At 41.8% G+C, this 15,909-nt stretch overlaps 1 protein-coding gene across 1 annotated transcript in view; it reads left to right on the top strand.

Moving 5' to 3' along the window:
• LIN54 (lin-54 DREAM MuvB core complex component) overlaps positions 1–15,909 on the top strand; it is a 427,221-nt gene that overhangs the window by 371,236 nt on the left and 40,076 nt on the right. The window contains exons 11-13 of the mRNA XM_078676187.1: positions 1,601–1,703; positions 2,076–2,213; positions 9,808–10,010. Coding sequence (XP_078532313.1) covers positions 1,601–1,703; positions 2,076–2,213; positions 9,808–10,010 — 444 coding nt within the window. The remainder of the gene's footprint in view (positions 1–1,600; positions 1,704–2,075; positions 2,214–9,807; positions 10,011–15,909) is intronic.

Below are 15,909 nucleotides of genomic sequence, written 5' to 3'. Positions count from 1 at the left end.
GAGTGGTTGTTATTCCCACTACTTTCTGGTCCCCAAGGAGGACAAAGGTGGCCTGCGTCCTATCTTGAACCTCCTGGACGTGAATCGTTCCTCCAGAAGGAGAAGTTCAAGATGCTCACTCTAGCTCAGGTCTTGGCTGCCCTCGACCCTGGAAACTGGATGGTAGCGTTGGACTTGCAGAACGCGTATTTTCACATTCCCATCCTGCCGGCCCACCGGTGCTACTATGGTTCACGGTGGGCCAGGAGCATTTTCAGTTTACAGTGCTCCCCTTCGATCTTACCAGTGCACCTCGGGTGTTCACAAAAGTGATGGCGGTGGTCGCAGCTCATCTGCGCAGGTTGGGGGTGTCCGTCTTCCCCTACATCGACGACTGGTTGTTGAAGGCGGGCTCGCCCCAGGCAGTCGTCACCCACCTTCAGACCTCCTGCATCTGCTGGGGTTCTCCATCAATGTGCCGAAGTCGCACCCGAGTCCCTCTCAGAAGCTCCCCTTCAGCGGAGCGGGTCTGGATTCTGTGCAGTTTCGGGTCTATCCTACCGAGCAGCGAGTCCAGGATATTCAAGCTATCATTCCGATCTTTCAGCCTCTATTCCAGGGTTTCGGTCAGGTTGACCCTCCGTCTCCTGGGCCTGATGGCCTCCTGCATCCTGCTAGTGTAGCATGCCAGATGGCATATGCGGGCTCTGCAGTGGGACCTGAAGTTCCAGTGGGCGCAGCATCAGGGCAATCTGTCCGATCATGTCCAGATCTCAGAGGGCACTGCACGACACTTGCAGTGGTGGCTCACGAATCGCGATTGGGTCAATGGCAGATCCCTCTCCCTTCCCCAACCGGAGCACACAGTGGTGATGGATGCATCCCTCCTTGGATGGGGAGGCCACATGGGAGAGGCGGAGATCAGAGGCCTCTGGTCTCCGGCGGAGTCCCGGCTCGATATCAACCTCCTGGAGCTGCGGGCGATCCGGCTTGCACTGAAGGCATTCCTTCCCTCTGTCCGGGGAAGTGTAGTGCAGGTGTTCACGGACAACACCACCGCCATGTGGTATTGCAACAAACAGGGCAGGGTGGGGTCCTAGACCCTATGTCAGGAGGCTCTGCGCCTCTGGACATGGCTGGAACGTCAAGGCATTACCTTGGTGGTTCAACACCTGGCAGGTTCTCTGAACGCCATGGCAGACAAACTCAGGTGGACGAACTGGTGGATCACGAAAGGCGTCTGCACTCAGATGTGGCGCACCGTCTTTCTGCAGTGGGGAGAGCCTTGGTTAGATCTATATTCTAAGGTAAGGAATCTATCACTACCTACTCTTTCCAATTTCCCTTTCAAATTCTCCTTTCTGCACCAGTACCTTTGGTCACAGTTGATAATAGCATGAGTGCAGTTTTTGCTTCGCTATCCAATATTCAGCTATGTCTGCGGAGGCAGAAAGCAATCCAAAGCTCTCATTTAGCAGATATTAATATTTGTAGAAGTTCATTTGGAAACTTTTTTTTTTAACTCAGTGATTGAGTAATCATAATTACTGTCACGTAGGCATGCACAGCTCTGTCTGAACTGCATTCTTTAATTTGGTATTCTCTGGCTCCAACACTTCAGGTATTGCGATTGCTTTGCCAACGGGGAGTTCTGCAACAACTGCAACTGTACAAACTGCTACAACAATCTGGAGCATGAAAACGAGAGGCAAAAAGCAATAAAGGTAAAGGTGCTTTTTTTCCTATTGGAAAAGATCAGTCCTAAATATTGGCCCTCAAAATGTGAGCCAAAAACTGCTGAGCAAAGTAACAAGGTGAAGAAAAGGATTTAATCAAATAAATGTGATACACTGGGCACCCGTTAAACTATTATGAAATCGCCACTTGCAGGAGAGTGGGATAAAATGAGAAAGAGGAATTGCAGAATAAGGTATGTTGAATTGCGATGAGGCTTGTGAGATCTTGTAGGACATTATGTAGAAACGGACCGCAATCTATGATTTATTTTAAGCATTTTCACTTTGCTTATATATATGTTGTGGATACTGCCTGTGCCATGGTCATTGCTCTTTTTTTTTGTTTGTTTCTTCTAACAGGCGTGTCTTGATAGGAACCCAGAAGCTTTCAAACCTAAAATAGGTAAAGGAAAGGAAGGAGAATCTGATAGACGGCACAGCAAGGGCTGTAACTGCAAGCGATCAGGATGCCTCAAGAATTACTGTGAATGCTATGAGGTAAGCAGCTGGCTGTTTCTTTGCAGCTTCATTTTTGTGTTTATGCACTCTGTATTTATGTATGTCTTAGCATACACTATTTTACACTTTGGAGAAAGCTAAGTGCATCCCTGCTGCTTGTGTCTTTCCATTAAGCTTTTCATTACTAATTTGGTGCTCTTTTTTGTGGTGGTCACAATGCCAATTTTAGTAGCTATTGGTAGGTCACACCTGTTGTGCCATGTGTGATTTCCTGGTGCCTAAAAAACATTTCCCTGCATGTACAAAGGTGCTTTGTAAAGGATTGGAGAACCGGGATGACCAGAGCATATATATTAATCACTACGTCCTGATGAAACAATTGGTACATTCAGTTTTCATGCATTTCTTTAATCTTTGGTGTTGAAAACAGAAGCAAGGCAGTTGGTAGTTTTCAGGTGATGTGGGAGCTGTGTACAATCATTTATTTTGCATACATCTGCTCTTACCAATCGAAGTACAGACGTTTCTAAGTATTTCATTTCTATTTCAGAACATTAAGCCGGACAGTTAAATCTTTTCATTAGTCAGTGAAAGGATAAAACGACTAAGACCCTGCATCAAAGTCACCTGCTACAGATGGTTATTTGATGTGGGAAGGTCTGCAAATGGATGGCAGCTTTCTCTAGCATTGGATTTTTCATAGATACATCATTTCTTTATGTTGAGGTTGGAGTCCTGCAGTAACCATTCAACAACAAACCCATTGAAATGTTTTGAAGAGGCTTGAAAATACTGTCCAATTAGTAACCTACTCACCTCATTCAAAAAGACCCAAACTCCAACCAGTGAGGTGACTGCAAATTGTGCCCATGGATGGCTACTTGTGTGCAAAGAGAGTCCCTACTCTTAGCTCTACCCCTAGAGATTTGTGACTTTAGAGCATACTTTATCGTAACCTGGGCCTCCCAAAACTGCCAGTGTGTTTTGAGCCAAAGAATTTTGTCCCCATGTTTAGATCTCCCATACCCTCATACCTGTGTAGGTAGCCCCTGGGCCCTTTTATGCTTCTGTGAATTCAGAAAATGCCAACATAACTAATCTTTAATAAACACTAGATTAGAGCAGAGAAATAGCAGGCAATTAACGTAATATTAAGTAAAGCATTAGCACAGGTGATCATTTGGAATGTGAACCAAAAGAATGTACTTAATATTGTAATCCGGCTGGTAAAAGCCTGTATTATAATGTCTGCCAATATTTTTGAAATACACCTAAATGCCCAATGCATTTTCTCAGGCAAGTCAGGGAGAGGACAGCCCATGTGCTGCCAATATTCCAAGCTAATTCGGAGTGTATACTCCCATCCTGTGCTATTTTTATTCACCACCTATTCCTAGGGTGTTTGTATGGTGTCACAGTAGGTAAAGAAAATATGAAAAAATGTCACTGATTTTCTGAATGATTACACAACATGCGAAACATGCACAAATGAGGTAAACACTGTTTAATTTCTCAAATATTGGTTGTATATGAAGCGCACAGTTACCTTGCTGGTAATGCTGTGCTCTATGAAAATGTAAAATAAATGGGAAAATAGCATGTGATATGTTATGGGCACAGTATGAACAAGCACATATGAATGCTAAGTTGGATCATTAGTAATAATCACTCGCATGACTTCTCTGCAAACATATTGTGATCATCATTAAATATTTGGAAATTGACAATTGTATGTAACTTCTGTGCAAGCATACTGTGAACATTATTAATAGACCGAGTTTTTCAACAAAGCAAATTAATAATAAAGCTAAACTTAGTTTCTTTGGATTGAGGTTCTAGAAGACTCGGATCTTTTCTCAGCTGCCAACAGAGATATCAGACACCCTGGTACTTAAGGCCAATGACACTGTCAGCCAGAAGTGTTTATCCTCCTTGCAAAACAGGTGTATCACTAGCACACATTTGCCGAGCATTTCTGTGCCCATTGCCGAGCATTTCTGCACCCAGGCACCTTTTTTTGTACAAAAGGATATATACGTTGCCATGCAAGAAGGGGGATGGATCAGTGACCAAGGATCCTCAAAGGGGAATAGCTGTTGACGAAACTCAGCTGTGATCCAGAAAATCTACTGCCAGACACTGCTTTGAATACAAAGGACCAGTTCAATTCATGTAAAAACCTCCAAACAAAATGTAGGGAACATGATCACCCTACAGCATAAAGACCTAAGACAATATGGGAAAGTCAGAGCTTACCATTTTCTTGTCCTTTAAGTCAGATGCACTCAATTATATTTTTATCTCTTCTTTTTCCCTGCGGGATTGGATTATTCTTCCATGTCTTCTCCGAGTAAGGGCTGTGATGACGATGATGAAGAGGTGACGTTATTTGCAGAAATGAAGATTTCCAGTGCATTATATTTGAAGGATTCACAGATATTTTCTAATGACAAGTTATGTGTGCAAAACATCTGCAGCAGCTAAACTTAAACCATTGTTCAGTTACATGTTTTATGTGTATGGTACCACAGAAGCAGTAATACATATACAGTTCTACTTTGCAAATGCCTGTTCAAGATTCTTGATGATTATGGAAGCTTTGAACAAGTCCATGAAGCAGTCTGATTTGATCTTGCCAGTGAAAGATGGCTAAAGATTTAAAGGTGGCTAAACTGGGCCACTGGCTCCTGAGCCTTGGAATTTGCCCACTGGAAATTGCTTCAGGACTGTACGAAGCCTAAAAGAAGCAAAACAAGCTTACACCACATATATAAAGATTCCCTGTCTAGCGTTTAGAAACATGTTTTGAAAAGGCTACTTACCTGGGAGTAGAATCATTACATGTATGCTGTTTCTAGCATAGCGCGGGAAGACTTTAAATGTTTCTGAAGAGGCTTGAATAAGTTCTTGACAGTAAGGCAGTTGACTCTGCATTATTTACCCTGAGGCATGTTGTATGGGAAACTGAAGGCAGAGCAAACTGGTGATGTTAGGGTTGTAAAAGTGGATCTACTCTGTTAAGACCTGCAAGACCTTGGAGGAATCCAGTCTTGATGACTAAGAACATTAATTTTGGTTTGTTTTTCCCTCTGTATTTGCTGCTAATTAGTGTGATGTTATTAGTTAAGCTTATTGCGCAGAAAAGGGGATTGTTCCTCCTTTAGGATTTGTTTCTGATACTGTTAAGCATGAAGGGTGATCATGAGTTATAATGTCTTTATATTCTGGAGTGTGCTCAGTGGTTCCTGAGACCTGGTTTAATGATGCTGCAGATTTACTGGATTATTCATGTTTTTGTGTTTGTACTTGTTGCTGAAAAATTGGAAATAACTTGTGAAGCTGTAATTTGGTCGACCGTCATTGTTACTGTTAATTCTTTTTGTTTAATTTTTTTAGCCTCCTCTTATTGAGGTAAGGTTGGAAGTCTTTTCTAGTTGGTGTCAGTGGGAGAATCCAGGGTCACCTACCTTTGAGTCAGAAATCTTTTTGTTGTTGTTGTGACCGCAGAGTCTTCTGAATATATTACTGATTTATCACCTTGGTTATCTTCAGTTAAGACAGTTCACATTTCATTGTTGCTCTACTGAAGTTGTTGGTTTGATGATCGGATCATGGGTTTCAGATAGCAATGAAATTGCTGAGGGGACTGGTTTGATCGTGAGCTCGTGGTTAACTGAGTTAGTAAAACAGGGGATGTATATGATAAGATAAAGCTGATTGGTCCTATAGCCATTAATTCTGGATGGTGTGGGGTTTTGTTTGGTTGATCATCTCTTGTGGTGGAAGAAACATGTATAGGGGCAACCTGAAGTACTAGAGTTTTTATTGTTGATTTTATTTACTACAAAAGAATCACTCAGAATAACGTTATGAAGCTCTATAGATATATCAAAATAATGTAGTGAGTCTGTCAGACCCAGACATGTTTCGGTCTTTGCCTGATGCAATTTGTTTGACCTGTCATGGCCATAGATGTAGTGGATTTGAGACAGAACCAAGAGAGGAAGAAGTGGATCTGAAATCTTAACCTGGGCAGTTTTAGTTATGTTTCTTCCATAGCTTGTGCTATTACCTATGTAAAGACATGCAAAGTTAGATGATCTGGTTGATTCAGGGCATCCTCAAATCTGTTGAGCCTTCTATGATTAGATATATTGTTGGGAGGAGTTTCTTGGTTAATTGCTTGTTTTGACTATTGGCATTGTTTGTATTGTTTGTTAGATTTCTTGTGATTTCCTGAGTGGGTATCACACAGATGGAATTGTGATTATGGCTGCTCAGTGGTAGTCACAGTGGTAGAGGTTGTTTTTAAGGGATTCCGAAGTGAAAATAGATTTGAATTCAGTTATTGGGTTGCTAATTTTTGAGATCATGTCAGCATAATCCAGATGATTGCAAAGAGAATTTTGAAAGGCGTTATTCTTAATAACCGTGTCTGTAAGGTATTATGAACAAATACTATGCAGAACCTTCCTGAGTTTTTCAGTAAATCAGATCTTCAGGGGTACGTTTAAATCAATAGGTATGAGAGAACTAGGAAATTAACAGGCGAGGGTGGCATGAAATGTCTACTTTCCCCTAGTCTGCAACCACTGTTTTTCTATCCAAGGTAGCTTAGGTACATTTGCAGCTAAGATTGGCAGTTCAGTTTCAAACCTTTCTTAATAACAAGCATAAGGCATACTCTGAACTGGACAGCTTTAAGTTGACACTTGATGAATGCGGATTTCTCAGGTGTTAACAAACAATGTGTAGCATCTTGTCCCTATGGCTCAACTTGCCGTCACTTGCAGAACTGTACTGTCACCTTCTCCCATTAGTGGCTGGTGATACTCGTCACTCACTGGATGATAGTTTAATTGAGCGATGAGGCGACTTAGCAGTGATGTAAGAGCATGTTTAGTATTTTTCAGTGGTTTCTCTGTGCTGTTGAAAAAAAGAGGCACCCTGTAGGCAATTGTGGCAATACCGGAAATTCCTGCTGGTCGAACTGCCAGACAGTGATCTGCCTCATGCCCTAGGGTCCCTGAATTGAAGCAACCTTAGCAGCTCTAACACTGGGTCAAGCATCTAGCTTTGACACTCTATGCGCCTGCTAGAGTGGGTTTGAAGGGATCTGCTTTAGACCACACTCCATCTTCTAGACACACCGCCACCATCTCAGCTTCCTCATCTGTCAGTATGGCACATGATTATGGAGCACTGACATGGTTTCAGATATGAGGTGGAGGATACTAGTATAGCACATCAGGAAGGGAGGTGTGAAAGTGGACCAATGACTTGTGGGTTAAGTCATTTTACATTCATGTGGGAGATCAGTTATGGCACTTCATACTGTTTCAGCGATTAAGGTGAGATCTAAGTGGGACACTGACTTGTCTTGTGCAAAATGTGATTTTTCACCTACAAGACAAAATATTCTGTACCCTCATGTCTACCTTTTTGCATTTCTGTCATTGATCTTGTTTATTTCCAGACTACTTATTACCAGTGGCTTAGCTTGGAAGCCTTTATTTGGAAGCGTTCCCGAAGACTGTGTAACTCTGGTACCTTACATGCCTGAAATATAACAGATATGTTCTAAAATCCGCTGGTATGCATCCTCTATAACGGGCTCGTGGCTTATGATGATACTAAATGAATGTTGGTCCTCAGGCCGTGAGGAATTGCCATAAAGGTCTGGGCAATGATACTTGCTGTCAAAACACAGCTATCAGGTTAAAACATGAGATTGTTTTTAATAGTACAGTAAGTAACACAAGCAGCTCAGATAGTTGGTCGTTTTAAGCACCTGAAGACAATGCGAGGACAACCTCAGTAAGAAGAGTGTTATCAAACCTAACTAGGGTATAACTGACAGCATATCCTACAAAGAAAATAAACTTGGTTTGCAGATATAGAAAGTAATTGTATCTTTCATTTCCTACTTGCACTCAGAGGTGCATGTCTATGATGATGATCCTGGAGCACTAAATTCATTCATCAGTTTGACCCTGGTTGCTTTCTTGAGGAGTCTCATTTTACCGTAGCTGAGCGAGGAGGCCATTCACCCAATTAGTTTGCAAAGAAACACCATTGTTAGGGTACTTGAGCGTAATTCAAGCCAGTACTGGTTCTTAACTGAAAACGTTAAGAGGACACAACTAAACTATCCAGCTTTACTTAGATGAGCCCCCGCCTATCTCTCCATCTAAGCTTCCTTATGTGGATAAAAGTTTATTTACCAGAGCAAATATTCAGTTGGCTCTCACATGGAAACCACCTTCCAATTCTAAATGTTGCTATTTATATTTGTAAGTAGCTAGTTCTGTGTGTTATTATGGCATAAACCAAGCTGGAAAGTAATAGAGTGTACAGTACATCATTTTTGTCAACTACATTACATTTCACATATTTATAATTGTATTACTTTTCATATATTTACAATTTTAGGCATTGAGAGTTTAAGTAATTTGCCCAAAATAATGATTTTCAGTCAAGGTCCGAATCTGGTGTTAGACCCTAGGCTCCAGGTGCGACAACTCCTATTTAGGGTAAAAGAATGATAGCTACATACTTATTTTTACAATTATCACATAATGTACCAACTCTTTATTAAGACGAGTAATTTTAAAGATAATCTTTGTTTTTAACCATCTATAGCAGCTGTATATCCAAGAAAATGCAGCATTTCCATGTGCCTCTTGTTAAAGGAACGCATTTTGTTTTTTAAATTCAAAAAGAGGGAAATTGATTTTTCTCAGTCTAGAATAGGTCTTATCGCAAATGTTTTACTTTTTAACTTCTCTTGTATTCTTGATTCCTGCTATCCGATTTGATGCAGATTTTTTTTCCCAGCAATACACAAATGCTCCCATTGTGTTAACTTTTGAAGTAATGGGGAGTGTCACTTTGCCAAGGATGTCATGTTCTAGCCTGCATTGTTATTGTAAAGTAGCATTCGCAAAGTGCACAACCTTCCATTACTGTGGCATTGAAGAGATTAATGGTAAAAGGGTTGGGTTGCATTCCATATTGGGCCAGGCATGTTCTTCGCATGTTCTTCACATGTTTGGGTATTTTTTTTGGGCCATTTTATATCTTGTCTGCTTGCACCTATCAGATGGTTGCATGTATATAGGACAACCTAAACTAATTCCGTTGGTCATGGTACTTGCATTACTGGTAATTTCAGGCTCCAACTTGAACCAATCCTTTTGTAACAAAAGCGAAACCTAATTTTTGAAGGTTTTCCTTCATATTACATTATTTACATTCTGCATTCAGGTAGGATAGGTGGTCATGGTTCCACTGGGGGACAGTGATACTACTGTAGCCAGTGAAGCCACTCGTCATAAATTTTGGTTTTTACTTCCTGCTTGATGCATTCTGACATTATTTTAAAGGACTGAAATGAACTGTTATACAATCTCTGCAGGTGAGTAATGCTGTTTTGCTTTGTTGGTGTAAGGAGGTAACTGGATGTACATTAACTTAGCTTATTTTACTTGAAGTGCCACCAAACAAATGTGCTGCATCTTTCCTTGTAGGACTTGAAGCACTCTGCGCCTGTGAATCACACAGTGAAACCATATTGTTTGTTGCATAAAATCAAATAAAGGATATTTAACCTAGTTTGGCTTAATCGTTTCAGGCTAAAATCATGTGCTCTTCTATATGCAAGTGTGTGGGTTGCAAGAACTTTGAAGAAAGTCCTGAACGAAAAACATTGATGCACTTGGCAGATGCAGCAGAAGTACGGGTCCAGCAACAGACGGCTGCAAAGACGAAGCTCTCGTCGCAAATTTCAGACTTGATAACGAGACCAGCACCAGCGCTTAATAGTGGCGGGGGAAAGTGAGTAACACATTTATGCAATTCAACGTACTAGCATTGTGTGTACGTGATTCTAAGAAAGATCCTTGCTGCATGTCAATGAGAATTTGATTTACACTGTTGTACAAGTACAACCAATCTTGCTGAGAAACAAATAATCATCTAAAATATTGATTCACCGTCTACAGTGGGCTTTAATGTTAGGCTTTGCGTTTTTGTTTTTACATTTTAAGTTGTATAAGGCAAGTGAGGCATACATGGGAATATTTATAAGGCTTTTACCTACACTTCTCAGCATATGGTCTTACAACTGTGAGAGCTCTCAATATTCCAGTGTTATGTATCCTTCCAGCTCACCATAGCAGGCTATACCAGTCAGTGAGGGCCTGCTTCAGCATTTGTCTAGAGCCACAAGGAAGCAGGACTTTAATGGCAAGTATAGTCTGCTACGGCAGGCTGTAAGGCAGCAGCAGCTGGTGCAGGTAAACGGGGGAGGGGGATGTTGACAGTTGATGGAGTAGAAGTTATTTATTTATTTAATTTGCCATATTCTAACGTATGTTGACATATGCCTCCCTCCCCCGTGCTTACCTGCATCGGCCGCTGCTGCTATAGGGCAATTAGAATGTTCAACACTACGTGGATGGAATGCCCTAATTTAAAAAAAACCTTACGGAAGGCATAGGGGGTTTAAACCCCCCAATGGCTCTGAGCCTTTCACAACTCCTGCTGTGTATGTCAGACAGTTTCTGCTGTGCACTGTGATCAAATAGGGAAGGAAGGGGCTATGGAACGGGCTGAATTCATTTATCCACTGGCTCTGGCAAACTGCTTTTCTTTATTTGGCTGAATTTGGGCAGGCATAGGAATCGAAGGGAATTCCCAAAGATACCCCTAAAGCTCTAATCTCACTGTGAAGTACAGGAGGATGGAGAGAGGAGCACTCACTGTTTGCACTCACCCTTGGGCCTCTGCCTATCTCTTTCCTCCGTGCAATCCATATATCTTTGAGAGAGGAGAAGTCAGAGGCTGCAAACAACTCTTTCCCCTGCCACAATTTTGCACTTAACTGATGCCGTCAGTTAATTTCAGCATGTAATTCCCTTTTACATGCCATTCAGCCTACTATCTTCCAAATCTGTTCTGAGTTTGTGCCTGGAAATACTTTTAGTGTGCAGGGCACATGGTAATAAGAATCAGTAGGGTGGATTCAAATAAAAACAACAGGATGGGACTAGTAAAGCATGTAGGAGAGTAAGGAGGTACACGGAATGCATGATGGAAAATGGGGCAAGAAAGGGCACCTTGACTGGAAATGGGATAGGACAAATCCATCATAAAGAGAACAGATTATATCAACAAGCATAGAGTTTGGGATTAGGTAGGGGGAGAAATACCATGACACGTTGAGCATTTATGTAAGTGATCCTAGAGTCTGCAACTACTAAGAAGGGGGGCCCCTGGCTGGATACAGGCAGGTAAGGCAGGGGGAAATAAGAGCAACCAACAACAAGAAATTACCTTCCCAGAAATTTCAATAAGACCCTAGGAAAGGGTCCTGATACCAGTGAGCACACTCGGGAGCCGACCAAGGCGATTATCAAAAATCATCAATTAATTAGAGCTTTTTAATCAAAATAGATAATCATTTTTTATTTATTTTTCATATTAGCAAAAAACATTTAATCAACTTTTTGGCAAAAATAGATACAATACAAAGACAATATTCAATAAAACATTAATACATTAGTCATGTACCACACATCATATTCACATATCACAGTCCTACTATAATCCGTTCCAGAACTCATCATTTATCCAGCATGACACATACACATCAACTCAACAAGTGCATAAGAATAGAAAAAATCGCCACATGATGATCGGATAACAGATTAAAATAATCATCCATGGGGTAGGTACAATCCAGCTACCCACAACAGTAACAACGCCAATGCGCATTGCGGTGTCTAGCCCCGGACGGGGCTACACCTTCATCAGAGTGGTGTGGGGCAAAACACCTAAAATCATGAGAGAACATATGAGAATACGCATACATTCATCGCAAATACATGTACTTTCAACATCAAAATTCATTAAATAAGATGCTCATATGACTACAAAGTCAGCTAAGATAAAAGACGCAATATATATAAACTGGAATGGAGTGCATCATCACTGTTGGAAAATAAGCTGAACCCGTGCCGCCTCAGAGTCATGGCCAAGGGCAGGGCTTATTTCATAAACCCATACCGACAGATCAGAGATAGCTACAGAAAAAAAGTTTAAAAGAAGCATAAGGAACAATATAATAGGAGAGCCCAGTGTCAATTATAAAAAAAAGAAAGTTAATATCGCATTATCCATTCCGACATGCGAGGGAAAGATTCACGTACATCAATGTACTACATACCTGGTATTTAAGCGCAAAGAAAAGAGGCTAGTTTTTCTAGATATAGTGCAACTGCCGACATAGATAGGTAGGACTTCAAAACAAGGAGCTATGATGAAAATAAACAGATATATGCTATCACCAGAAAGGTAGATAACAGACCTAGGTGGATATCCCGTACAGGGATGCCGCACACCCCTCACTCAAGGAGGAAATCAACAAACCTACCCAGCAAGGTCCGGGTCAATCCAAGAATTAAAAAAAACTCCGTCTGCAAGACAGATGGAGGATGTAGGGGATGCCACTCCTGGTAATGTAGTTTTAGCACTGCCGCCTAGCATTCAGCCTTAGTACCGGTCACCAAAGTAGGTGGGATGGATACCTAGTTAAACAAAAAATACATGACGGAGATTAAAATCACAGGCAGCAAAGGCTGTGTAACTGCCCGTGGCAACACTGGTTGAGTACCCAGGGGGGGGTCCCACAGTCTACAGTCATCAGGGGATTAGAACTACAGGCATGTTACCGGTGAATAGCAGCGAGAACGCTTCTCAATCTATTTACAGCGAGACACAAGGAGCGTGTACTCGACTCATAAAGGGGACATCTTGGCTGTAAAAGCACGCTACGCAGGTCCAAGCCACGATGCTGGAGAGGTTGCGCAAAGGTACGACTTCATGCTAGTAGGTGAAAAGTTACCGCCCGACCTCGCAGTTGGAATAATCAGGAAACCAATAAGGTTACGTTTAAGGGGCATCCTCAGCCCATACAGGGACCTCCCCATCCTTAGGGTGGAGCTCAATGAATACAAGTCTCTCGAAAGGTAACAAAGTGCGGGACAGTGTAATAAAGATGAATGGTAGGAACTCCAGACGTAGTCATGAGGTAAGTTTCATGTAGAGGTTTATTCAAGTATAGATGGAAGATGGTATATTCAAGTATAATTCAAGGCCCCACCAGGAGCAGGTTCTTAGCTGCTCAGCCCTCAGTCTCCAACTGTCTATTCACTCACAACCCTCAGTCTCCAACTGTCTATTCACTCACAACCAGGCACACCAACATTCTGCCCTCACATCAACATTTTAACATTCCAATACACATTCATACAGGCTGAGCAGCAAGACAAGGAGATCAAAGTACAACAGACAGCATGGTCAGAATAAATCATGGAGTCGGGTGGCAAGGCTCCTTAGGTCACCCCTTTCCGAACCCGTTAGAAAAGGGAAGCGCAGCGTGGGACACTCGGCGCACTGCCCTCTATGAAAGTATAGGTCCCCGAGCAGTTCCTCCCGCTTACCTTGATATCGGGGTGGAGTACCAACGATGGGCACTTACTTGCTAACGGCTCCAGCGCGGCCAGCCTTCTGAAGTTCAAAAACATCGGGCAAAAGAGGAGCCATTTCAATGTTTCACTCTCCTAGAGTCGACAAACAACTGGTGATTATTATTTCTATCTTACTATGAACAGACACAAGATGAGTTCATCTTTATCTCCAGTGATAAAGCCACTTCTGAATTCTCATTTCCTTAACATTTTTGGGAAATATAACATTTGCCTCTAACAAAGTAGACCTGGCATAAGAAGCTGGTTCGTATGCAGGGGTTCAGAAGTGCAGGACCTTCCTGCGGCTGTATATGTTTCACCATCTGCTCACTGTAGTAGAGACTGTTGCATCCAGCGGGCCAGAGAAACAGCGTTACTCCGTAATTGGGCAAATACTTCCTCTATTCAAAAAGGGAGAGATGAACAGTGATCTGGAAAGCTTCCATTTTCAGCAACAGGGGTATAGGTCCAGGTCAGTGGCAGCAGTAGTGAGGTGCCCCAAGGAGGTACTGTCCTCTTTGCGTTATCTGAAGCTTAGCTTTTACGATGACAATGCAGTTTTTCATTTATATACATTTCCAGCTACATTCAAGTATGGATTTCAGTCAAACGGTGTATCTGGTTTAATATACTTTCTATTTTTAACCTGCTTAAAAATACTCTCATCATTAACTATATATCTGCTTAACTCCCTTAGAAACATAGTGTAAAATAATTTTTATTTCCAAAGATTAGCTGGAGCCCTGGTTACATCAACAGTCCTTTTGTGAGATAGGTTTTAGCATGAAGGTCTTTACATTTAAGTTTATTAGTGATAATACTTTAAAGCTGAAGTTTAGCCTCCCTTCTACCCCTTTTGTAAGTAAGCCCTGTTAATCTGAAATTGGTCTGTTCGAGGCATATGAGCTGCAGATTGTACACTATGCATAGATCGCCACCTAGTGTTGGGCCCGGATTAACATATCTGTTATAGTCAAGTTTTCTTCTCCTTTCCCTAGGGGGACATTTGTATTGTGAAGCATGCTTGCCAAAAGGCTTTGTTTTAGCTAACAAATGTTTCCTCTTGATGAGCTAACAAGGCAGAGATCAATTTGTCCCTCTCTCCTTGGAGATGGCCTAAAGTTTGGAAAGTAAGGGCCTTAGTGGGGGTGGTAAGTGCTATATAAATCGAATTTCAATTCAATGTAGGTATCCTTTTGAGAAACCCCTCCTATCTGTGGTAAGATAAGAAGTGAAGGACAACTGGAGAATTGGAGAATCCCAGGAAAGTGTTGTGAAGAGCTAAGTTACCGGAACCAGTGAGGTCTCCTGACCTGCAAGATCATTCAGAATATCATCCTGGAAAAACAAATGTATTAGTCTCTTTGACCCATAAATCCACGGGCAGTGAAGAACCCAGACAACCTGCAGTTGAGCTAAGAGGCGAATAGGGTCCCTCCATGGATTCCAGCTTTTCATCAGACATTTGACTCAATTACATCTGGTTCTATTGTAAATATTGCCCCGTCTTTGCAGGCCTCCATGTGGTACAGCTGCCACTACAGCTCTCTCCTGCCATCTGGCAAAATCAAAGCTTTGTCTATATATCATATTCCTGTGCCAGAATTTGTTCTAGATTGAAGAGGCCAGTCGTCCAACTACATAGGCCAAAATTTATCATAAAGTGTCTGTGAATTTCTTTTCATACTATGTCAGATGGGGAAGTGCGAATCCCTTGGGTTCTAGGCCTCAGGTTGGAGTAAGGTCTCATTTAGCTTTACTATAAAAAAAAACTAAAGGTCTGAGCCTAATTGCTTGTGATTCCTCTGAGGTTCCTCTCCAGAGACATGAACATTTCATCATCTGAGTAAATAATCGTTAAATGCCCTGATTTGGAAGGCCACATATACTGGTGGAAATGGTGCTGAGAAGAATCCAAAGTCACAGCTGTCATACTATCTAACCGCTCTGTCCTGTAGAGATTGAAGAAATCTAAGGCAGCTTGAAGACCAAAGCCATTATTTCTGTATTTGATGTCAAGCTTTCCCTGCCAGTAGTCTACCATCAGGATTTCTCGAAGGAGTTGGATCCTCAGTCTTGAAATTCTAGTGTACTTCCAGTTGTTAAACTTTTACATTTGTAACCTGATTGATGTCTGTCCATTTTTTGCACGTATCAAGAGAGAGAGAGAGGACTAGAAAGCTAGTCCGAGTCCCCGTAGTTTA

The sequence above is a fragment of the Lissotriton helveticus genome, chromosome 2_1, assembly GCF_964261635.1.
Source record: "Lissotriton helveticus chromosome 2_1, aLisHel1.1, whole genome shotgun sequence".
In the NCBI taxonomy this organism is placed as follows: domain Eukaryota; kingdom Metazoa; phylum Chordata; class Amphibia; order Caudata; family Salamandridae; genus Lissotriton; species Lissotriton helveticus.
Note: the sequence above shows the minus strand (reverse complement) of the source record. Positions and strands in the feature narration are given on the sequence as shown.